At 32.9% G+C, this 25,016-nt stretch overlaps 3 protein-coding genes across 4 annotated transcripts; all 3 read left to right on the top strand.

Annotated features, from left to right (window-relative positions):
* Positions 1-2,977: 2,977 nt before the first annotated feature.
* Positions 2,978-6,688, top strand: LOC129304938 (uncharacterized). The gene is made up of 7 exons (XM_054944788.1): positions 2,978-3,130; positions 3,246-3,340; positions 3,896-3,996; positions 4,580-4,649; positions 5,836-5,863; positions 5,945-6,002; positions 6,109-6,688. The coding sequence occupies exons 1-7, from the start codon at positions 3,118-3,120 to the stop codon at positions 6,212-6,214; spliced, it is 471 nt and encodes a 156-aa protein (XP_054800763.1). The 5' UTR covers positions 2,978-3,117; the 3' UTR covers positions 6,215-6,688.
* Positions 6,689-7,980: 1,292 nt separating this feature from the next.
* On the top strand, positions 7,981-14,786 carry LOC129305941 (protein root UVB sensitive 2, chloroplastic). 2 transcript variants are annotated; one of them, XM_054946178.1, is made up of 10 exons: positions 7,981-8,232; positions 8,339-8,458; positions 9,315-9,403; positions 9,502-9,586; positions 9,825-9,884; positions 9,979-10,072; positions 10,167-10,264; positions 10,407-10,586; positions 13,823-13,945; positions 14,042-14,786. In XM_054946178.1, the coding sequence occupies exons 1-10, from the start codon at positions 8,221-8,223 to the stop codon at positions 14,465-14,467; spliced, it is 1,287 nt and encodes a 428-aa protein (XP_054802153.1). In that variant the 5' UTR covers positions 7,981-8,220; the 3' UTR covers positions 14,468-14,786. The 2 variants fall into 2 exon arrangements, with proteins under 2 accessions (XP_054802153.1, XP_054802154.1); XM_054946179.1 differs by lacking the exons at positions 9,315-9,403; positions 9,502-9,586.
* A 2,893-nt stretch (positions 14,787-17,679) lies between these two features.
* Positions 17,680-19,709, top strand: LOC129305016 (transcription factor MYB13-like). The gene is made up of 3 exons (XM_054944914.1): positions 17,680-17,870; positions 17,987-18,116; positions 18,892-19,709. The coding sequence occupies exons 1-3, from the start codon at positions 17,738-17,740 to the stop codon at positions 19,463-19,465; spliced, it is 837 nt and encodes a 278-aa protein (XP_054800889.1). The 5' UTR covers positions 17,680-17,737; the 3' UTR covers positions 19,466-19,709.
* The last annotated feature ends 5,307 nt before the right edge of the window (positions 19,710-25,016 follow it).

The following is a 25,016-nucleotide window of genomic DNA, read 5'->3' as shown; positions in this document are numbered from 1 at the left end:
CCCATTCATCCCCCTATGACGAGCCCACAGCAGTGCTGCATCGTGCTTCGAGTTCCAGTCGCCGCGTATCTCAACATTTTCTTTCAACGATGCGCATATCTGACCATTCAGTAATAAAAATTAAAATTGTACTTCTTGGTTTTAGGTTTAGCACTCTATTGAAAAGAAAAAAATGTTTTTCAGTATCTTATTTTATAAATTATTTTTAATATATTTTATTAAAATTAAAAAAATATTTAATAAGTTTTCATATTTAACCACAATAGATATTCATAAATTTTATTATCAATATTTTTATTTAAAACATTTAATAAAAATAAAAATATAAAAAAATATTAAAAATTAACAAGTATTTTATAAATAAAATTAAATTTTTCTCCTTGTTTTGTAAATAAGACCAGAAGAATAATTAATTATTTCTATTGTCTAATGTCTATAAAGAAAATAAATTTTTTAATTTACTTTTTTTAGAGATACTCCCTCGGTTAAAAAATATAATATATTTTTTGAAGAGTTAGATGTTAAAAATGTAAAATATTTTTAATTTTTTAAAATGTAATTATTATTTTTTTTATAAAAGCGTCCCTATTGATAGTAATTTTATATTTATTGTAGAGTACTTAATAAAAATAAATATGAAAAGATAGATTTAATTTAAAAATAAGTAACTATTTTATTGAGGTGAGATTTAATTAAAATATTTTATTAAAATAAAAGGAGTAATTTTCATACGAATCAAATGATATATATGCATACTTTTCCCTTCCAAGTTCCAAGTTTATCACTCTATCCAACCCAAACGTGCTGTAAAGCAGATCTAGAATGACATTGATAAAATTGAAGACTGCACGTTAAGTATATTAAAGTAAATATTCGTTTTCTCCACACGCATGCGTATTTGTTTATAAAGCATACACTCATCCGTATTAAATTATAAGATAATTAATATTTTCTTTATTAAAAAATTTAAAATATTTTTAATCAAATCTTACACCCCAATAAAATAGTTAATTATATCTAAACAATGTTATCTTTTTATATTTACTTTTATTTAATATGGTGTTCTACTCTAAAATAATTATCTTTACCCAAATTTTAAAATAAATATTAAGTGATTTATTTATTATGGACACTTTTAGAAAAATCACATCAATTATTTTTGAAGCGCTAAAAATACCTTATATTTTTTAATAAAAAAAATATAAGATTATGCATATCAATAAAGTTTAATAATGACACTTTATATATTTATTTTGGAAAAATTTCAATGAGGTCACTTGACCAGACTTGATTTCAATCAAAGCTTATAAAATTCTACAATTTCACTGCACATATGATGACATGAAATGAAATTAAAAGTTGATTGAAATGACTTTATTATCTTTGACAAAGCTAGGTGCACAATAACTCATACAAAAAGTTAACGATTAATGTATAAAAAATAAATAACTAATATAGGTGAAATTTATCACTTTTACTAACAATATAACACAACTATAAATATAATCAAGTGAAGTTACATGCATGAACAATTGATATACAAAAAATAAACAACTAACAAGTGTGTAACGAGAGTTACAAATTCACAATGATATTATACTATTAATGATGAATTTGCAATTTTCATTACACCTACTTAACTGTTCATTTTTCATATATTAGTTGTTAATTAAGTACACATAACTTTTAATCCCTATACTTTATTTGTGTCTTTCTTTTGGTCTATATATATATATATTTGATATTTTAGATCCTTACGTTTTTATTTTTTTTTTTTATTTTGAGTCTTTTTAAGGTCTTTATACTCTGCTATTAGAGAAACCGAAAATAATAAATAACAAAAATGTAGTGATCTAAAACAACAAAAAAAGCATGGAGACTAAAAACAAAACATAAGTAAAGTATCGAGACCAAAAGTTATATTTATCTTTGTTAATTTCTCTATGTGAGGAATTCATGCGTCTAAGTTCGTTAGGAATAACAAGGTTATTTTAATAAACTCTTTAATTTTATTTCAATCCTTCATATATACAGAAAAATTTTAAAATTTTAAGGATTTTAATTGAAATTAAGTCTAGTCAATAGTCTTAGCTAAAATTTTTTCATTTGCTCTTTCAAAAATAAATAAATAAACTTCTAACTATACACTCATAATATATGTAGCACTTAAATACAAAAAAGGTCTAGATTTCTTTTACGGAAACACCGCTTCTTTAAATTGATTCTCATTGAAAATACGTAAATAATAATGGAATAACTTGCCAAGGAGAGAATTTATGCCTTGAAAATTATTGAAAATCTACCAAAAAAAATCGGATATTTTTTTGGTGTAAAAAATAGGATAATTTTGTTCGCAAGACCTCCGTTGCTCTAAAGGAAAATCAACATATTTCACCCCGAAAAAAGAAAAGAAAATCAACATTGTTTTGTTGAACAAATAAGATAAGATAACTCTTCCAACAACAAAAAAAATATAAATCTGTCTCAAAACTTTAAATATTAGAGATTTTAGATCCCCTCAAGCAATTTCAATTTCAAAATATACATTTTTTAAAACTAAATATTTTATTTCAAGTCTACAGTTTTTTTTTTTTTTTTGCTTTCACACCCGGTATCCTGAATTGTTTGGGTATGCTAGGTTTATTATCCGCCCAATCTACTCCAAACTAATTCAAATTTCCGCTTAGGTAAAGCCCTTTTTGAGAAGATTTCATGAGTATTACTGACGAGACATGTTTTACATGCTCAACCATACTACTACGTACTCTGAGGTTTAAATTTAAGATTTTAAGTTAAGCTGTTCAAGCCTCTAACCTATAAAACAAGTGCCCGTTGGTAAGTCCACAGTTTTTTATGCAGAAAATCAATCTTCCAAAGCGTACTGGGCCCCCTTGGTATGGGCTGAAGTGCATTTTTAGCTCGGACCATGCTGCTAAATGGGCCTTAAACTATTTTGGTTGACGCTGCCGTGATTTGATTGGTTGGTGGCGTTGAAAGCCAGAGTAATCAGGTGTAGAAGAATGCATCGGGACGACGGGGGAAGGCTGGCGTGTTTTGCCCTTGAAGGGATTTCTATACAGTTGAACTGATCGCAAACTTAGGGCTTTTCCCGCGCAAATGGAAACCGAAGGTAATTGCTCCATAACGGTATTTTTCATCCTTCTCATCCCTTGGTTTGAACCTTCAGTCTTGTTCTTTAACGATTCCCGTTATTTTCCTTGGATTTATATTTGATGCTGTTTCAGCGCAAAAAGGAACTGCAAACCCTTCGGCAATGTTGGCTTCTCTTCTCAGTAGGAGAGCTAAGCTTCACGAGGAGCTTCGTAACATAGAAAAGCAGGCAATTCTCTACCCCCTTCAGGGCTTCTCGGCCCCCTCTTCTTCTTTTAATGTGTTTCGGTTGCCCGAAAACTATTGTGTATAAGGGTATTTTGTTTCTATACCTTATCATAAAATGCTTATTTGACAGCGTGTCAAGACAATTAGGATTTGATATGGGTTATTAAAATTAATTTCTTCAACACTACACAGGTTCTTCGGTGTGCTTTTATACCTCTCCAAAATTTGGCTGGTCATAGCTGTCTTGTTAAAATGCACTACATGTTTTTTTTGGGCCCCTTTTAAAAAACAACAGGTGTTGGCAAAGGTTATGCTGGCTGAAATTCCAAGCAACAAAAACTGGGTAAAGATTGCAATTGGGCAACCATATTTTTTTCTCACTTTTAATTTGTAAAGATGTTAATTCTCATCAACTGAAATATGCCAGATTACATGGAGATATGTTTCTTGTTCAATTGCGCCAATGCAAATCACCTCTGTTTCAATGTTGATTGTGATTCTCCCTTATGAAGACAGACCCTAGCATGAAGGAACTAACATTTTGTATTTAAGGCAGGTTTATGACATGGAGACAAGTTATTTACAGGATCCGGGACAGTGTGGCAATGTATTAAAAGGATTTGAAGGGTTCCTATCCTCGTCAAAGAACACTGCACTGTATGGAGTTTCTTCTCCTTCTCCTTCTCCTTCTTGTTCTTCAAATTTATATTGATATGTCCATTTATTCATCAAAAATAGAATGAGTCTATCAAAATGTTATTTGTTTTTTTGTTTTTTTTTTCTTTCATGGTTGGAGAAGGCTAGATCATGAGTGTTACATGGATTGGGGGAAAAAAAAAATCACATCAAGAGATAACTTGCCACCGCCGGCCAGTCGTCCAGATTCACCGGTTTTTGGGTCTTACCAAGATTTCATCTGATAAAATAGACTTGAATGAAATGCTAAGAAGTGGAGTACCTAGGGTGCTGCCCATAGCAAAACAGTGAAATACGTATAAAAGCTCTAGCTTGAAACTTGAAAAAAAAAATAAACGTGTCTTGTGTATTTTTCCATCTTAAATAGACGACTTCTTTTCCTATTTGGTATTTTTTTTATAGATAAAATATGATATAGTGTCAAAGATGTGTCTATATCAGTTGCATTGCATTTGTTCCTGTGTTATCAAGTTACGCTGATTTAGACACAATGTTTCATAATTGATTGACATTGACATCGGTGAATCTGACTTCTTCATGGCAGCTTGAAGCGGTCTAGAAAGTTTCAGCCTGAGGATAGGCTCTTTTCATTATCTTCGGTGACCTCGCCAGCGGTGTGTATTCTGTAATTTTAAATTAGCCAGAAGAAGTAAATAAGGATGTTTGGTTATGAGTGTGAAGTACTGATTGTGGCTAGAGAAAAAAATAATAATAAAGTTGACCCTGTTTCTTCCTTTATAGTTCAATTTTCACATCCTTTTTAAGTTAACTACTGATGGTACTTTTATGTGTTTGACCGTGTTGATTCTGCTTATCATCTGGAAGAGAAGACTGATTGAAAACTTATTTAAGAAAAAGATTGTTGGGCTACAAATAAAATACATCAACCATATACTGTCTTTGACTATAAGCACGTGTCTAGAATATTTTATTGTTAATGTGAGGGAAAAAAAAAGGAAGAAAATAGATAAGAAGATAACTTGTTTCCACTGATTTGGAACCTGTCATGCAATTTTTCTTCGTTCTAGAAGTTGGCTTGTCAAACACTTGCTTAGAAGACTCCTGTTTTGATCTGGAGTCTGTAGGCAGTATTCAGGTGGAAAGTTAGGCAGAGAATGTGAGATTTAAGGCTGCATTTTGAACAATTTGGAGCAGATGCCATTTATGAGCATTATGGCTGCAGTTCAATTATATCGTAAGTTTAAAACTTTATCTGAGATTAAGAGTTGCATCCTTCACCCCATATCTAGTGTTTGACATTAGAATTACTTGATGTTAGTTGAATATAATTTGGACTGAAGAGAAATGTAATGTTTTCCTCCGAAGGGGTCCAATTTCTGGATGTGATTTGTCTGTCATCTTTGTGATTTTGTTGCACTAAAGCACTAAATATTTGAAGCTTTGAACATAGAAGCATCAAAATCAAAGGATTGAATAAGTATTAAATACAACCTTGGAGGCTGACAGGTCATACTCATATCTAAGGTTCAAGTTGGTAAAATCTTGAACATGCTGAAGTGCATCTGTTGAAATACATTAGCTGAAGTGCTGTTTGGCCAAAAAAAGAAAAAAGGGCCAAGGTGCTGAACTCAATGAGCCTTTCCTTTCATCTTACTGGACTTGATCCGTCTCTTCTTTTTAACACCTTTCAAAAAGGAAAGGTCCTATTTTCTGTTTGTTTTATTTATCTATGGAGATTTTATATTTTAAATATGCTAACAGGATCTTCTCATGAAAATATTATTTCTGAATTCTGAAGTTCTAACGTTGATTTGCATTTTCTTCAAATGTCAATCACAGGCAGAAGAGATTGCAGCTGCTAGAGATGGTGAGATTATAGAAGCGTACATATAAATAATTTTCTTGTCATAAATTTGATTGTGTCTTCATCCCTTGGTGTTCATCTCAGATGGAAGGTCAGATTTTGGCCCCGGACGTTCAAAAGGTGGAATTTATGCCAATGGGCAGTAAGTAATCCGCTGATGGATGTTTGGTTAAGTTCTAAAAATGTTAGCGAACATTTACAGTATACATGCAATGAGTATTTTTGAGCTTAAAACTTGTACGTGACAGGGGCAAACCGAAGAAGGGAAGAGGTGGGCCTAGAGATGCAAAGAGAATCAGGGCTTCTAGTGAACAAGATTTTGATTATGAGGATGATCCTGACTTGACGTTATGAGTATTAGAATTTTGAAGTGCTGACACGCCTTTCACTTAAAGTTCATGGGCGTTCGAAAAAACTGCATGTAAACTGAATGAATGCCCATTTTTGGTGCTCTACGGTTGTCTGCATTGCATTCAAGTAGGTGTTCAAGTCTAGATGGTTATGGACGTGATTCTGCGCAGGCGAGGAAAGCCATTATGCTGTATCTTGTACCAAAGGGCCTACTACATTCTAGTAAAATAGGGGGCTGGCATACAGTTAATGCTTCTCCTGCCCATTTTCCTTTTGGTTGGCAAGTTGATGGGAGTTCATGAAACATGTACAATACATGTGAATGTATTTTGTTCAGGTGTTTTTTTTTTTTTCCTTTTCCGTAATCCTGTATGAAAAGAGAGAGGAGAAAATTATTTGTCATTTCGGTAAAAATTTCTCTCCCACTTTAATTGTTGTTTTATTGTAACAATGGATAATTAGTGGATATTCTTTTAAGTGTATCGTTGACATGTATTCTCCACTTTTTATTATTAGAGAAATTATTACTTTTCACTTATATTTTTTATAAGTAAAATTTTCTATTTCAATAAAAATTTATTACACATTTCTTAAATAATCTTTCATAATTTACAATAATAAAAAATAATTAATGTATGTTTATGTTAATTAATGTGAGATATTTTAAATTGTGTAATATAATTTTTTATATATATGAAAATTGAGGGAGTAATTTGTTTGTTTTTTAAACATTGTATGCAACAATAAGTTGTTACTTGATTCACTAGGTGAGGTCAGTTATTTTAAAACACTGATCGCATAGAAAGTGAAGAGAATATATAACAATTTAGTAAAATTATCAGTAATTAAATTATTTAGTATTATTAGTAGTGGTATTATTATAATAAAAACCACCGCGGTCTATTACATAACCATCGACCATGTCACGTCAAGGATTTGAACAAATAACTAATTTCACCAACCAAGATCCAGAACGATTTCCAGAAACTAACCCAGGGGGAGCGCATTTTGTGCTTATCAGGGGTGCAAATAATCCAGGGCGTATGATCCAGATTTAAAAATTTTATTTTTTAAAATAAAATGGTTTAAAAAATTTATTAAATCTATTAAGTGCTAATATGTACATTTCATATTTACTCAGGCTGGTCCAAATTTAATGTTATTTTTTTATACTTTTTATAAATTAACTATACAAATTTACTTTGGACTGTTTTAAATTTGATGGTATAATAAGTTAAAAATTTTGAACTGATTCAATTAAATATGAACAATACTTATTGATAATTAATAAATTTATTCAAAATTTTAAAAATTTTTACTTTAAAAAAACAAAAAGTACTTAAATCTGAAAATCTGGACAGCATGAGCCCTGATGAGCACGGAATGTGCTCCCTAACCAGGATAGGAAAAACAAAGAAGCTCGAAACATTGGATGTGAAATTAAAGAAGACTGGCACCGAAGTGAAGGTGTGAAGGGTGTATGGAGATCTCATAATGGCTGAGGTCATAAATGCAGGAGGAAAAGCAGAGGTGAATGATTTGGGTAAGATTGACTTGGACGTTCAAAGATCAAACAATCTAAATTTAATATAGATAATCAGATTTAAGATTTTTAAATATTTTTTTAAAACTAACAATTAAAAGATTAATATCGTTTTATATTCTCATATAATCAAAAATATAAAAATAAAATAATATTAAATCTAATAACTGAACTTCTGAAGTGTGCAACCTCATGCTCATCTCCTTAGAGGGTGCTAATAACCTTAGAGGGTGTTTCCAATTAGGATGGCTGCCATCATCCGGCGTCGTTTTGGTATAGCCCACCTTCCCTTCTCGATTCCTCCTCCTCCGAGTATCATCCCGCTTGTGGCAGCTAGCAAGGCACTCTACCGGTGGGGAAGTCGGGAGTCCTCATCGGTTGTCCATACGAGTATCGAAAATTCTTTTTTTGCCTTGAAAAAGCTGGACTTGGGAAGAACATAAATTGCCAACGGCAATTCCTCTCCATGGATTTGCTGGTGTGTACATTATCAATCACTCTCTTGCTGCTTTTCATTATCTTGTATTATTTTCCTGGCTCAATCTATGTTTTCATTTTCTTTCGTGTTTTGGAACAAAAAATAGGACATGCTTAAAATGCGCAAGAAGATGCCTGACAAAGAACCTCAAGTTCCTGTGTTCTGGTTCGAAACCTCTGATTCCGTTTGTCGACGGTTCCAATTTGATCCCGATGGCCAACTTTCTGTACGGTTTCTATTCTCCTGCTATCTTTTGTTCTCTTATTTAGGTACACGGAGATGAATCTTGATGAGGACCTCGGGAATTGACTTTCTTTAGTTCTACTTTTGAGGAAGGGGAATGTCGTCATATTTTTCATCCTTCTAGATTTGGAATCTATTAAATCAACAAGAAATATTCCCAACTGGTTTCATTTGTCTTAGTCTAGGAAGGTTCATCTCTAATCTCTTCGAAGACATTTGTTATCTCATGCATTATGAAGTTTGTTCCCGCATTGGGTTCAATTTAAAGTTTGCCTCAACTGTACTCGTTCCTTTTCTTTATGATGAAGCGCTTTTTTAATGTATATTATCTTCGGAAATATTGCTATTATAGCAATATTGGAATCCTTCGCAAGTAGAGACTTATTTGGAAAATTAATTGCCATCCTGCTGGATTCTTCGCATCTTATCAGTTCTTTCTGGTTTTATTCTGGTACATGAAGTACCTCGAAAGGTGTCAGCGATTCGTCTTGCTGGGTTAAAATTTATTTCTTCTTCTTCTTCTTTAATCCCCCATTATTATGTTTGCCTTTCTTACTTCCCTTTTTTTAGAACTAAATGCTAAAAATCAAAGAGGGAGAATTCGTGCTTGTTTCGCTATAGTCAAATATGTTATATGTTATTCCAACATTGCAGCAGCTACCTTTTTTTTTTTTTTTAGGAACTTCACTTCTGAATCAAGCTATATGTGTTCTTGTTAGTCATGAAAATACACGGTTACACCATCTTTGCTCATGGTTGGATTTAAGTTTTCGTGAAATTGTTTGTTTAGCTGGTTCTTTGCTTTCATTGCCCTAACAAATATTTTGGTTTTCCTTTAGGTAAAGCTTGTAGATGACTCCAGACCAATATATCACAAGATAGTGGAGTCTTTCCTAAATAAATTTTTTCCTTCAGGATATCCATATAGGTTGTTATCTTTCCTAATAGGATGTATTCCATTGGGATGGGCCAGATGGCTCAGACAAGGAAGTCTGATGACTCAAACTTTTGGTGTTTGCTTTGCAGTGTGAATGAGGGCTACCTTAGATATACTCAGTTTCGAGCACTTCAGCATGTTACTAGTGCAGCACTCTCAGTGCTGTCAACTCAGGTCTTCTGATCACTGCAAAATATTAGTATCATATATAATTAGAAATAATCTTACAGCATTGATATAAAGTCACTTGCCTAAACAGATGAGTTATACAATTCTTTTGATATGTATTTGGTTTATTCCTTTTCTTGGTGAAAAGTTTATTCCTTTTTTAGTTGCATGAATAATAATGATCTTAATAACATAATATAGTGAGAAGTAGTTTTCCTTGGTCTGTCTGCTTATTCTTCTGCAGTCACTGCTATTTGCTGCAGGTTTGCAGCCCACCCCTGCTCAATCAACTGCTGTTAGTTGGGTAATTTGAGATCACCTTGCATTTAACAATTCTGAGACTAGTAATGATGGCATCCATTTAAGAGATGTCTTCTTTGTGTTGCTCTGACATCCAGATTTTAAAGGATGGAATGCAACATGTAGGGAAGCTAATATGTAGTAATTTGGGTGCACGAATGGATTCAGAGCCTAAACGTTGGAGAATTTTTGGTCTGCATCTTGACTAGAGCCTTTTTCTTCTTCTTGTAGCTCATAGTTGCTTATTCACTGGGTGTCTGACTGCTGTAAGCCTTGCATTTTACAGCTGACGTGCTCTATGATCTAGGCACTGGCTTGGAAGTTCTTTCTCCTTTGTGCCCACATCTTTTTCTTGAAATGGCAGGCCTCGGCAATTTTGCGAAGGTATGCTATCATAGAGGACTTTTATGTCCCATTTGAGTGAAAGACTTGTTATTTCCTATTTGATACTGGGACTGGGGTCTCATTAATAAAGTTGACTGCAAACACCCCCCGGTTCTTTTCATTATTATCTTGGAGTTGGCAGGGGATGGCAGTTGTTGCAGCGAGAGCAACTAGGTTGCCTATTTATTCTTCTTTTGCCAAAGAAGGAAACCTTAGCGATCTATTTGCCAAAGGGGAGGCTATTTCAACTCTCTTCAATGTTGTTGGAATTGGAGTTGGAATCCAGTTAGCATCTACTATCTGTACTTCAATGCAAGGGAAGGTATGCACTGTATTATACTTTTTCCTGAGCTTTATTATTTATATGGATTCGTTCAGCCTTTTACCCATATTAGGTTTGTGCTAACAAGCAATTTAACGACTTTCTGAATGACACTTAAAAGATGAAAGTTGTAGCAGCTTGGGAAGCAATGTACATGTAGCTTATTGTAGAGATTGTGAGATTAGACCATCTATCTGGACATTGCAATCTTAAAAAACAGAGCAATACCCCCAGAAATGATACACTGTTCGTGGTTAAATATGGAAGTGGCAATATTATCAAGAGGGGAAAAAAGGTATATTGAAGTGACAAATTATCAAAATATGTCTCTTAGGAGTTGTCACGAGTCTCACATTGGGGAATCTCACAAGTGGGTGGGGTTTATAAGTTCAAAAGGTTCTCCATTTGGGCTTGTGTTCGTTAATTGGTGCTTTTGTTGAGAGGGTGGTGCCATAAAAAGGGCTACCCACGGAAGGTTTTTATTGACAGAAGGCTGAGTGAAGTGTCGTGGAGTGAAGCCGCTAGAGACATTGGCTCTTGATGGAGTGGTATTGTTACAAGTCCCGCATTGGGGAGCCTCACAAGTGGTGTAGGATTTATAAGTTCAAGGGACTCTCTCTCCTAATAGGCTAGTATTTTAGGATGGGCTTTCTCTTTAAACTTGTGCTCATTAATTAAATGATGGGTTCCAAGATAATTAAAGAGAAATAAGGAACATAAATCTCTATTAACATATGAAATTAGAATCTAATTTCGTAATATTAATAAGAGAACATACAACTGATAGAAGAAAATAGAAGAAATAAATCTATCAAGATGATATAAAACAAGAATCTCGTTCGTTATTTCTCTCAATAGCCACTCTTAAGAGAATCTCCAAAGAGCCAAGTCTCAAAAGTCTGTTTTATTGAAGATATAATAGCTTCTAAGTTACTAAGCATATTTATAATGCTAAATATAATCTAAAATAATGAATAAAATCTAGATAATTAAATAAAACTGAATAAAATCTCTTAAAATCTATATCTATATAAAATACTAAATAAAATCTAAAGAACTAAATATCTGAATAAAATCTAAATAGCTAGATATTTGGATAAATATATAGATATCTAAATGAATATCTAAATATCTATAATAAATTTAGATAACTAAATACCTAAATAAAATCTAAACAATATTATTAAATGTAAAATATTTAAAATCAATTAAAAATAAATATTTATTTATAATATCTATCTTCCCAAATCACTCATTATCTCGGAACTCTATCGATATTCCTCCCTTGAAAATTCACCTTGACCTCAAGGCAAAACATAGGCGATAGCTTTCTTGTGTATTTGGAGGTTTAGATGGGAGTAATAGATAAATAATATCTCCAATGTGGATTCCAAATGGTTGAACAAGAGGCTGCATGGGAACTTTAAGGATAAAGTTGCAGTTAGACCTATTATCCACCAAGTTCAGGACGTGGCATTCAAAGAAGCTCCTTTAAAGCGTCTTTGCAGATATGTTGTTGCTATCCAGAATAGCATTGAGGGAAATTTCAAGCCCACTAGGTTCCATGTCCATGGTTTTGTCCTCTTCAAGGGAAGGAATAATTTCTTCGTCCTCCTCTGTAATTTCCAGCAGCAAAAACGATCCCCTGAAGTGATGCCCAGGTTTGATAGTCTCACCACAGCTGAAGCACAGTCCCATCTCTTCTTGTTGCTGTTTGGCTTCCATGGAAGCCATTCTAGATGTTGGCTTGTGAGGAAACGGGGTTGAATTTTTTGGCTGAAGGGAGTTTGAAGTCAATGCTGATGTCTCTTTGAAGTCACGTGCTGTTTGATAAGGGATTGAAGGAAACAAAGGCTTAGTTTGGTTTTGCTGGGCAGTTTTGAGCCCACAAGAGTTTTGGGCTATTAACTTTAAGGCTTAGGTTTATGAATCCAAACATTAGATTTGAGCTTCTCCTTGAGCCCTTTGATGAAGACTCCCAAGAGGCAATGTTCTGGCCAATTCTTCACACGAGCAGAGCGCTTGGCAAATTCTAAATGATGCTTCTACATAGAACCAATTTGCTTGATGCTACATAAAAACTCATATGGGTTCTAATATTCTAGAGGCCTATAATTTTTTAGTAACACCTTCACTAATTCTTCCCAATAGAGGATTGTACGTTCCGTGTTAATAGAAGCAAAGAAATCACAAGCGTCTCCCTCTAAATGTCTCATTGCAATATCAAGTTTGAAGTCTTCAGAAGTGTGATAATATTGAAAATAATTTTCAGCCTCTAAAATCCATGGTTGTGGATCTCTACCATGATACTTGGGAAAATATGTTCTAGAAGATGGAAGATAGATGATAATAGGATAGGATGGATGGTGAAAATGTGGGTTTGTGAAAAAAGTGTGCGGAATAGGTAGATACCATCTTTGGATCGAATGTCTCTGATGCCAAATGATAGGTTCCAAAATGATTAAAGAGAAATAGGGAACATAAATCTCTATTAACATATGAAATTAGAATCTAATTTCGTAATATTAATAAGAGAATATAGAATCAATAGAAGAAAATAGAAGAAATAAATCTATCAAAATAATATAAAATAAGAATGTCGTTTTATATTTCTCTTAATAGCCATGCTTAGGAGAATTTTCAAAGAGCTAAGTCTCAAAAGTCTGTTTATTCAAGATATGCCAGCTTCTAAGTTGCTAAGCATATTTGTAATGCTAAATATAATCTAAAATAATGAATCAAATCTAGATAATTTAATAAAACTGAATGAAATCTCCTAAAATCTATATCTATATAAAATACTAAAAAAAATCTAAAGAACTAAATATCTGAATAAAATCTAAATAACTAGATATCTGGATAAATATATATATCTAAATAAATATCTAAATATTTATATGAAATCTTGATAACTAAATACCTAAATAAAATCTAAATAATATTATTAAATGTAAAATATCTAAAATAAATTAAAAATAATATTTATTTAGAATATCTATCTTCCCAAATCACTCATTATTTCAGAACTCTATTAGGAGTCATGCCTTGGGGCATTGGTTGTAGGGATTGCGTATTACTTTATTTACAATCAAGACCATCACTTTTTATCACGTAAACAAATATCCCAGTTTAATTTTATCTTTAGAGATTGAATGAATCATGTAACTCATTTTAATGAGAAGTTTTATTTTTATTGATGTTTCCCAACCGATGGATTTTGAAACATTTGTTATTAGTTGGTTGCGGGGCCTCTGCTTTCAATTATACATGTATACAGTGTGGTTGAAGAAATGAGAGCTACTCCTGTCAATACCTTGAATCCACAAAGAACCGCAATGGTTGTGGCTGATTTTCTTCAGGTCTGGAATCTGGATTGCACTATATCAATATGAACGTTCGCTTGTTTCATTTTTCTTGTCTGGCAGTCTGACTGACTGCATTGAAATCTAAACTAGGCGGGAAATGTATCAAGTCCTGCTGATATTAGATACAGAGAAGATCTGCTATTTCCTGGGCGACTTATAGAAGGTGCCGGAAATGTTAGAGTGGGTAGGGCTTTGCACAAAGCCATCAAGCCTTCAAGGCTTCATGAAATAAAAAAATTATTCCCTGAAGAGAAGTTTCTCTTAAATGGTGGAGGTAAATGCGTTGACATGGTGTTGGAGCATGATGCTAGTGGCGAGGATGCATTGAGAGGCTGGTTGGTTGCTGCATATGCTGCACAAATGGACAAGCCCTCTCAAGAGCTCAGTGCCGGAACCCTGCAGGAGGCCTATGACAAAATGAACGATGTCTTCCCTGTATTTCTAAGAGCATTGCAGAACAAAGGATGGCATACTGACCGTTTTCTGGATGGAGCTGGGAGTCGCTTTTCATTATAGCGACAGGTTAATGCTATTTTTGCCTTCTGGTTTCACCCATTTCTGTGATTGCATGTGAATGCGTAGTGGTAAGGCATAGATTTTTAACAGTGTTTTGCGCGGATTAAGGAAAGAGGAAAACATTTTTGGTCCCTGATCTTCAATTTTTTTTTTTTAACGTCCCAGATTAAGGCATAGGAATAGATTTTTAACAGTATTTCTGATTGATGCAATTAAGAGCTTCTTTGGTCCTTTCTGTTTCCTTGAATGTTGTGGAGCAATTAATGATTAATTATTTTCGTGGAGAATATATATTAATGAAACATGAGATGATGAGGCATATCTATTTTGTCTTCTCGTGCATTTATGAATGCCGGAAATGTGACCCAGATCTATACAATGCCAGATTATATGTTTTTATTTGGCCTCCTTTTACGACTTTTTTTTTAATAAGAGAACCTTAACAGAAGACAAGGTTCAGCCAAACCATGTATACAGAACACTACTCCTATTAGCTTGAGGCCTTTAATATGCTTTTTTCTGATGCTCATTTGTAATGTCTTAACTTTTCAACTTAGTTTTTTTTGTTTTGAATTATTGACTTCTACATAAAATAAGAGATATTTTGATAAAATTTCATAACGGTAAAGATTTGTATTTTTTGTAATTTTTTAAAGATAAATGTCATAATTATATCATTTTATTTTTGAAGAATTATAAAAAAATATAAATTTTTATCATTTTAAGACTTCAAAATGTTAAAAAGTTTTTTAGTTTAAGTAGAAGCCAATAATTCAAAAAAAAAAATAAAATTACAAAGTTGACGCATTACAATGATTATTAAAAAAAAGTGCATCGGTAGCCCATCAACTTCTACCACCTTGAGGTGGTTAAGTGGTGGTTGAGTAAAACTAACAAAATCCCTAAAATCATGAGCTTTCCTTGTGAGGATGTTTGCACATGTTTGTCTCCTTGAAAGCAAAATTAACAGAAACTTCCAAGCATTCATGTCTATCTATGTAGTTGTAGTTAAACATGAACAAAATCTAGATATAAAAATTTATAAGGTATGATTCATTTAAAATTATGGAAAGTATGAGTTTATCTAGTTATTCACAAATTCCCTTCTGTTGGTCCCTGTTCATTTTCGAACGTGTAACCCTCCTGTTAATTGATGAAGATTTGTTCAGCTGGTATTGATTCCTGATATAAGATCAATTAATAACTGATCTGTTTACTCTGAGATAACAGCACGTCGCGTTTAAAATTATTCTTCGAGCAAACATAATGGAGGAGAATCTTGGCATCCATAGGATGATAGGAGGAACCAAATAGAAAGTCACATTAAGCTCGAGCAAGTTATGAGCATCATGTTTGAAGTGATAAAGTCATGCGCAAGAAGTAGCAGGCTAAAGCATGGAGGACAGAAGTTGAGCATTGGGATCTGAAAATACAAAGTAAGACCTATCTTCAGATATTCTCCTTTAGAATTAGAATAAAAAAAATATAGATGTCAGTTCCTTGTTGAAGCGCCGGATTTGTAAATTGATATCTGAATACTTTTACCTGATGAAGTTACAAGAAAAAGATATATGTGTGCTTAAATGTTAATACTACCAGAAGGCCATACAAGTCCCCCATTGACAAAGCTGTACAAATCTGGACACACACAGAAGGCGGCCAGAATTAGCACAGTAAAAGATAATGTTAAGGTGGCAAAGCGAGTGGGCTTTAACTGAGTCATAATTATGTCTCAATACATTTAACTAAGAAAAAAGGGAAAATTCATAGTATGAATGGTGACTGTATGGTGTGATTGAAAGAATCAAATGCTTATCTCGGCTAGCTTAAAAGTCAAGTAAAACCTCACACCCAAAAGATTTTAAAAAAGAAGGGATTACCATTAAGTCAGCTTTTGAGTTCAATCATATAAGTGCTTGCAGTTTTCTTCTCTGTCTCTCTCATTTTATTTGTTAATAATGTACAATTGTAATGTTGTTAAAAGTGCGATTAGATCGACCCGTGCATATTTAAGTCATCGAATCGCATAAATTTATGCAGATGGTGGAATGCGGTCAACTATCTTGAAAGCGTGCTACCGACTCCCATGCTTTTCACCTAATTACTAATTAATAAGTGACATCATCTCTGACAATACCCTATGCCTTTCCTTTTCTTGAAATTCTCCTTCAAACCATATTTTATCCTTCAAAGGTCTAATTTATATTCACACATTTATATATGATATAAAATTCATCGTACAAGACACTGATTTGTTTTAAAATTTTGTGCGAATTTAAGACTTGATTTGTTCAGATTTCAGAATACAAAAGTCATTCGGCTTTGATTTGTTTGTTCGCTAAAAGGAGTCCTTTCCAATTTATATATAGCTTTTTCGCTTTGTTTTCTTTTTCAAAAATAAGACCTGGGCTACCGACTTTGGCACTAGCCTCTTTCTTTGACCTCTTTTGAACTACTTGATGCAATGGTGTTAGCAAGGCCTATCACGACTTGAATCATTTTTCTAATTTGCGAAATACCATTTCCACCCATAAAGTTGGTCGTATCTTGATGATAGTATTTTATTATTATTGGGTTTGATCAGCAGCACGTACGTTCAGAGACTGGAGTTGAAAAATGCCCAAACTACTGAAGTGATAATCGATTAAAAAAAAAAAATTCAAGAATGCAAAGCGATAGATATTATAAAACTGAATTGATACAATATAGCTTTTAAAAATACAAAACATTCATCAATCTAATAATTGTAATTTGACTTAAAGCTGGCATGTGGCCGAAATGTAACTCTAGTTGTTTAGAAAAATTTAATGATTTGAGGTACAAATCCTAACCCCTGTATATCGATGCATTTGGCAATCTTCTAGTTAAGAGTTACAGGAGAAACTTGGAGAGAGTAACATTTCATGCCCTAAAAAAAATGGATACTGGGATGATTTTTTAGGAAATGGGAAGTAAAGATGGGGGTCAAAGGGGGACATGGTTGAAGGTGTGGAGATATGGCGAGAGGCGGCGAGAAGATGGAATGATGGAAAGACACAAGTGTCCAAGTGTTAACCCCCAAAGTCAGTTGGGCAATTTGCACGTTTTATTTGGTTCGAGCAGCGATTGTGCAGGAGCATCTCCCTCACACGTGCTGCTTCGTATAGCGGGGCGTGCCAGCTTCAGCAAGCACCGTGGATTGGTCAATGCCTTGCTTGTTGATAACATTATAAATAGTCCACGGCCCAGCGCGTCCAGGGTTGAGACAGAAGAAGAAGAAGAAGAAGGAAAATGGGGAGAGCTCCGTGCTGTGAGAAAATGGGACTGAAGAAGGGGCCATGGTCTCCGGAAGAAGATCACATACTCATCACTTACATCCAATCCCACGGTCACGGCAATTGGCGAGCCCTTCCCAAGCAAGCTGGTATTCATTATCACTTCATTCTCTATGTACAGAAATCAAATCAGCTTCTCTTTTGCATCACCAAGTGTGTTGCTTCATTGATCAGTTACATTGATATTTATATGTATATGCTGTAGGGCTGTTAAGGTGTGGCAAGAGTTGCAGATTGCGATGGGCCAACTATTTGAGGCCTGACATCAAGCGCGGCAACTTCACCCCTGAAGAAGAGCACACCATCATCCACTTGCACCATCTCTTGGGAAACAGGTCTCTCTCTCTCTCTCTCTCTCTCTCTCTGCACTTCTCCTTCCTTTTTTATTTCCCTTATTTTACTTCTGAATCCTGATATAATTACTTCTCACACAGATCCAGTAATCAAACCCATTTACATAAACATTCAGTGGCACTAAAAAAACAGATTTGCATTCAATAACTGGACTTAATATGGGTATTGAATGCTTATAGTATCTAAATTATTAAAATTTAAATCAATAGTTCAAATAAACTCACTTATTCATAAATTTTATGTGGAGTATAAATTTATAACTATTAATTTAAATTTTAACAATTTAAATAATATAGACACTCTAAATCCCATAAACAACGATAGACATTATTTATCTTCGGCCGAGTGCATCCCGTGATTAACCCCACTATGTTTTCCTCTTCCTATAGGTACAGCCAACCGACACATAAAATTTTATTTTTTGCTGAAGTAGTGAAATGATGTGGTTAAACTGTTCTTTTGATGTTGAGTTGAGCTGGACCGAAAAGCTAATTGGATGGGAGCAAAATCAAGACGATATGGATAAGTTGGTATGCTGCGGAGATTCTTCACTCCAGCTGCAGCATTTTCACGTGCTCCTTCCTAAGAAAATAAAAAACCCCTTTGCTTTTCCACCAAATTAAAAAAAATTAAAAAAGGCAAATGAAAGGCTGGCACATTGGTTAGTGCGTAAGGTTATTATTAAGGGAAGGAAAGTATCTAGTGCTTAATGTTAATACCATGTTTAAACATTAAACATGTTTTTTAATGATGCAGGTGGTCGACAATTGCAGCGAGGTTACCGGGACGCACGGACAATGAGATAAAAAATGTGTGGCACACCCGCCTGAAGAAGAGGCTCCCACAAAACCAAGAAAACCTCCCTACGAATCGGAACCCTAAACAGAAAAAACAAAACCCCGTGAGTTCTTCCGCCAATGATGATGACGATGACGATCACGCAGTGACCATCAAAACCCAGATCAAACAGCACTGTGCCCCGCTGTCTCCCCGGCAATGTTCTATCAGTATCAGTGACGCCTCCACCCTCACTACCAGTGACAATGTCGAACGTAACAATAATGACGTGTCCACAAATGATATTGAAACGCCAACTTTGGAGACTTTGGACGAGGACTTCTGGTCGGAAGTCCTATCGGCTGATAATTCCGGTGAAAACAGCGAACTTGCGGGAGTGGGTGATTATGCTGCTGACCCGCATTTCCAATTCCCATTCTCTCCGCTCACGGGTGAACCAAGTATTTGCGACGGGTTCAGCGTCGACTTTTGGGGCCACGATAACGTTTACACCAGAGCCCACGAGTTAACAGAGTTGTTACCGCAATTATGATATTCATTTGTAACCTGCTCATTCGTTAATATCACGCAACAAGAGAAGTTTGTTTGTTCCCCTTTTTTCCCCTGATCTGGGATCTAGATGTTTTAAAAAAAATTGAATAATAGAATCCACTTTTGTAATTTTACTCGCAGATTTTAAATCAAGTGTATTAACCAATGAAACAGAGAAATGGAGGGAGTCTACACATAGTCAGCCCCTGAAACTTTATGTCAATTCTATACTTTACCTTCTTTAATTTGTTCCTAACATTTTCATGCATCTTTAAAAATTTATTTTAATATTAAATTTTCCAAAAAAAATTATCAAAAATTTTATTTTTACCCTCAGTAAATATCTATAATTTACTAGATCGATAATTAAAAATATTGAGAGGTAAAAATGAAAACCTATTACATAACATTAAAAAATATCTTATGAATAAAGGATATCTTTTAAAAGATGTTTTATAAGTAAACACTAGAGGGATTCCATCGTGTAGTAATACTAATCCTTTTAATATTATTGGAGAATGTACAACTTTGCCCGAGAATCAAATCGTAACGAAGAAAGGTGCATGTATACGATTCTTAAGTTTACGCATTACAGGATTCAAAGTTTCAAGAAACTACCACCTATAATTGACAAAGTGTCGTTATTAGAAGTTTCAGAAGGATTCGTTAAGGTATGGAAGATATTGAGAGGAGGAGGAGGAGGAAGAAGAAGAAGAAGAAGATCATGTGAACTTCGACACCCCCACCCTTCTGTGTTCGAATAACATGTGAACTTTGACTTCATAACCTAATAACGTGATGCCAATGTATCTGCAACTGCAAGTGCTATTTCCTCTTGCCTTTATTGGGTGCGGGCAAGTACTGCTTACCTATGTGCACTTATTCGTGCTAATGCTAATTTTTTTTAAATATTAATATAAGTGTAACACGATAACAATAATTTTTTAAATACGAAATGACGCGTTCTTGGGGCAAGCCGAACGTCAATGTTGATCTGCATTATGTGTGTTTGATGAAATTAAGTAGTTAGCAATTTTGATTCAAACGGGATTAGAGAAATGACATTTTTCAACTGTAGAATCACGGGCAAAATAAGCAGTGTGACATTAATTAAGTTTTAATATTATTTTCCCCATCACAATCTCGAGCAGACTTCTTATCTGTTGAGTTGTATTTGTATTTGATAAAAAGGAGCCTGTTTATTTCTTTGCACCGGAAATCTCAAATTTAAAGGGACCAATTTTTAAGGTTGAGAATTTTAGTTTCACAAATAGAATTTTAAAATTGAGAAGGCACCGAAGGGATTTTTATTAAAACTGTAGATCACGAGTGATTAAGAGGATTAAAGAGATAATTAAAGTGGTGAGAAGTTATGTTGATGGATATTGAAAGAGATAATTGAAATAGGGATTGAAATTAATAAATTTAATGAATTTTTAAATTTAGATTGTTTAAGTTAAAATATGATTCTTGCCCCAACCTTAATTATTTGAGTTAAAAAAAAAAAAGTTTGGCCAAAGCCCAGCTTTCAAAATATGGGTGGTTAATGAACGATACTCGGTTGAGCACACTCCATTTTGCAAAAAGCAAGAGTGAAGAAAATTACGAAAGAAACTGGAGCGAATGACCCTAAAAATTGGAGCATGGAATCATGAGTGCGGGCAAATCTGTATATATGTCAAGGGGGGCCCGTATAACCTGTCTGCCTCTGTATAAACTGTTTAGGGATTTAGTTATCTGAGGGTAATGGGAAATGATTTTTTAAAAAACATAATTCTAATTCGCACAAACAAACCAAAACTAACGCTCATAGGTTTATGTGATTTCATGGGTATTGTGAAATTCTCATGCTAAATTAAATAGAAATGAAATATATATATATATATATATATATATTGCTATTGGTTCATGGTTATTTATGGCTAATATTAATTATTCTTTTTGATAGAAAAAGGAGCCAAACTTAGGTCCTGTTTGGTTTTCATTCTCATTTTTTATTTTTAAAAACAGTTTTATAATACAGTTTTAAAATTATTTTTAAAATAAAAATAAAATGAAAATTCATTTTGTTACTTGATTTAAAAATAGTTTTAGAATTAAAAAAATAAATTGATGGTGATAGTTATAGGTAGTTAGTCTTGGTGATTAGTAATAAAAATTAATTAAGATAACTATAATTTTAATAATTGAATGTAATGTATTTTAAAAATAAGAAAAAGAAAATGAAAACAACTTAGAGTTATTTCTATTTTTTTAAAACAAAAAGTGAAAATAATTTTAAAAATAACTAAATGAAAAACACTTATCCAAACAAATTTTTTACTTTTTTATTTTTAAAAACAAAAAAATAGTTTTAAAATTAGAAAACAGCTCTTTTTTAAAAAATATTTGTATTCATTGGGCTAATGTATATATTTAGTTTTTTAATTTTATGTAAAATTTCATTTTAATTATTTAATTTTAAAAAAATAATATTTTGGTCCTCTAATCTTAACATTGTTAATTTCATTAACAAAAATTTTTTACATTAAACTTTTAAATCTTGACAAAATATTTTATGTTTAATTTTTTAAAAATAACAACGGTTGATAAAAAAATTATCATTTTAAACTAACAATGTTATGATTAGAGAACTAAAAAGATAATTTATAAAATTAAGAAATTAAAATAAAATTTTGTATTAAATTAGAGGAGAGTTATACTTTAGCCTGGTCATTGTGTAAGTTTTTTATTTTTAAAACAAAATTTGGAGTCACACATCAAGTATTATTGTTTAAATTGATATGTTTTTGTGTGTGTGTGTGAATATACCAAAATATTTTTAAAATGTAATATTTTATTTATTCTTCATATTTATTTTTAAAACTAATAGAATTATGCATTTAAAGATATTATGTATTTTTAAAGTATTTTTATCTTATAAGTTTCATATTATAAAATTATTTTAATGAAATCACTTATTTCAACTTTTTTAAAAAATAAAAAGCTAACAATATAGTATATATTGATATTGTTCTATAAATTTTGGCCCCACACAGTTTGCATCCTAGTTTTGCCCCTAGTCATGGAAAAAAATGTCACTTTGTATCTATAAAAAAGGAAACCACCACAAACATATAAGTCTACACAATTTCTCTAGATACTTCAATAACTCAACCCAAAATCTACTTGTTCAATGCAAAACTCAAACATTGAACCTGTGTCACTTCAAAATCACTCAGTACGACTCCTTTTATCATTATAGATCTCACTAATCCCTATAATAAATAGTAATGAGTTCTCTCATAACCAACAGAGCGCTAGTTCCTAGCAAAATAGTAGCAGCGTGCCAATGCTTTTTTTTTTTTAGTTTTATCATGCATCTTATACTTTTTGTAATTTTTTTTATCGTTATCAATATTATGTTTTCTCTTACCATGTAAATCTCTACATGTTTTTCTATCTTTATTTTCTCATTTCTTTTATTTTTAAGTACTTTTATTTGAAAAAATTGTAGTAAAGAATTTTGAGAACTCACTGTTCGATTTTAGAAGTTAGGTGTTTGGAACCATTTGGGGGCACACTCCTTTAGCATGCCTGACACACCCCTAAAGGGCGCGACACTTCAACCCATTCCCCAAAAATTAAGTCAACAAAATTTTTTAGTTTTGAAAGATCAATTTTTATCAAGACCAGATCAAATTATCTTGAGTTAGACCAGATCAAAGGATTTTTGCACAACACTAGCCTTTCGAACCAAGCATATTTGAAGAGCTTAAGAGACATTCTTTTGATGACTTCAAGGATGATGGACTAAAGTAAAAGCCAAATCATGGCCTTTAGAACTAGTTTCAGATGAAAAGTTTAGGTGGCAACTACTTGAGAGCACCAAACTATTCTAGACTGATAAATTAGAGGAGGACTCTGCACCTTTGGGATCAAATAAAGAGCAAGATCTATATTCAGAGTCCTTCTTTAAGAATGAGCCAGCCCGTCAAGTAAAATATTATTTGAAACTTTGACTAAAAAGAGCTTTCTTTTCAAGTTCCACACTGCAAACATAAAAAATGCATGAAAGATGGAACAATTCAGATATCTATACAAACTTGACATTTGACGAGCTCGACCAAATTTATATGCGAGGGGTAATTGTTTGAGCTAAAATATGATTTTTACCCTAAGTCCAATTATTTAGGCTAAAAATAGAGATTAATGAGGAAGATTTGGTCAAATGCACACCCTTTTGGGGAAAAAAAAACAAGAGGAATTTATGAGAAAAATTACAACTGGTGGCCCTAAAAAAATGAAGTATGGAACCATGAGAAAATTGTCACTTTGTGCTTATAAGAAGAGAAGTTACCATATGCATATAGGCCCACACAATGCCTCTAAACACTTCAACAACTCAATCCCCAAATCTATTTGTCCAAAGCAAAACTCAAACATTGACCCTGCATCACCCCAAACCATGCATTCAATAGAACAAAGAGTTTTCCAACAATCAGTAAAGTATTAGCTCCTAACAAAATAGTAATTCCAGTGTACTAGAATTTTTTTACTTTTCTTTTAGTTTTTCATCTTTTATTTCTTGTAATTTCTCTTTTATTATTATCAATATCATGTCTATTATCACCATGCAAATCTCACATGCTTCTCATCTTTTTTTTTTCATTCTCTTTAATTTTAAGCACTTATATTTAAGGAAATTGTAGTAAAATATCCTACAAACTCATCGTTTAATTTAAAAGTAAAATAAATTGCACTTTTTGAAGACACACTCCCCTGGCACGACAACGCAACCACAGCCAAACATAGATAATCTTAAAAGTAATGTTTTGAAACTTGAATCGAACATTGAACTGAAAAGGGCAACATGTCATGATTTTCATGGTTCAACCAGTAAAATTGATGGTTGAACCGGTGATATAAAAATTAAATGAAAATAATATTTATATACACAAATATATAAATGAAATATTAATTTATCAATGGTACTTGGAATCTTGACGCTAAAGGTTAGACACCTAAACCATTAGAACTAGAGGCAAAGACATGTTGGCACAAGCTCACAATCTTGAAGCAAAATAGTAGATGTAGAGGCATGCTATCATATCACAACTCATGAGCTTTCGATCTAGATGCTAAAGATTGGATTGCTAGAACTAGAGGCAAAGACTTAAGGAAAAGTTAGAAATTAAGCTTAAGCCATGGAGGAGATATCAAATATGAGATAAGGGAAGATAGAAGAGAATTAGAGATTAGAAAAGAAAAAACGCAAATTTGAGCGACTTAGTCTATTTTTTTTTTTTTTTTGCTTTGACTCAAGTTAACTCACTCCCATTTTCGAGTTAAATTTAATTCTCTCAAAACTAATAGATTCAACCTAAGTCAATCCAACTCAATTGCTAGATTTGTATTTCAATTAGCAAGTGGTGATTGAACTGTCCACTCCGGTCTGATTTTCACAACATTGCTTAAAAGGATAAAACATTTGGAAAATGCAATACTACCAGCTTGTTTTAACATTTTTTAGCTAGACTCAAACCATAAATACTTAGATACTCCCTCCATCT

This window comes from Prosopis cineraria, unplaced genomic scaffold (assembly GCF_029017545.1).
Source record: "Prosopis cineraria cultivar Desert tree isolate PC_DT_omini unplaced genomic scaffold, ASM2901754v1 PC3, whole genome shotgun sequence".
Classification (NCBI taxonomy): Eukaryota; Viridiplantae; Streptophyta; class Magnoliopsida; order Fabales; family Fabaceae; genus Prosopis; species Prosopis cineraria.
This window is presented reverse-complemented; position numbering and strand designations above follow the sequence as displayed.

Bases quoted from the DNA above. Each gene is read 5' to 3' on its own strand.
- LOC129305016 (XM_054944914.1), top strand. From the start codon at position 17,738: ATGGGGAGAGCTCCGTGCTGTGAGAAAATGGGACTGAAGAAGGGGCCA. The intron at 17,871-17,986 runs GTATTCATTATC...TATATGCTGTAG, and splicing joins AGCCCTTCCCAAGCAAGCTG to GGCTGTTAAGGTGTGGCAAG. The intron at 18,117-18,891 runs GTCTCTCTCTCT...TTAATGATGCAG, and splicing joins CACCATCTCTTGGGAAACAG to GTGGTCGACAATTGCAGCGA.
- LOC129304938 (XM_054944788.1), top strand. The intron at 3,341-3,895 runs GCAATTCTCTAC...TATTTAAGGCAG, and splicing joins TTCGTAACATAGAAAAGCAG to GTTTATGACATGGAGACAAG. The intron at 4,650-5,835 runs GTGTGTATTCTG...TGTCAATCACAG, and splicing joins CTTCGGTGACCTCGCCAGCG to GCAGAAGAGATTGCAGCTGC.
- LOC129305941 (XM_054946178.1), top strand. The intron at 9,587-9,824 runs GTCTTCTGATCA...ATTCTTCTGCAG, and splicing joins TCTCAGTGCTGTCAACTCAG to TCACTGCTATTTGCTGCAGG. The intron at 10,073-10,166 runs GTCTGCATCTTG...TGCATTTTACAG, and splicing joins TAAACGTTGGAGAATTTTTG to CTGACGTGCTCTATGATCTA.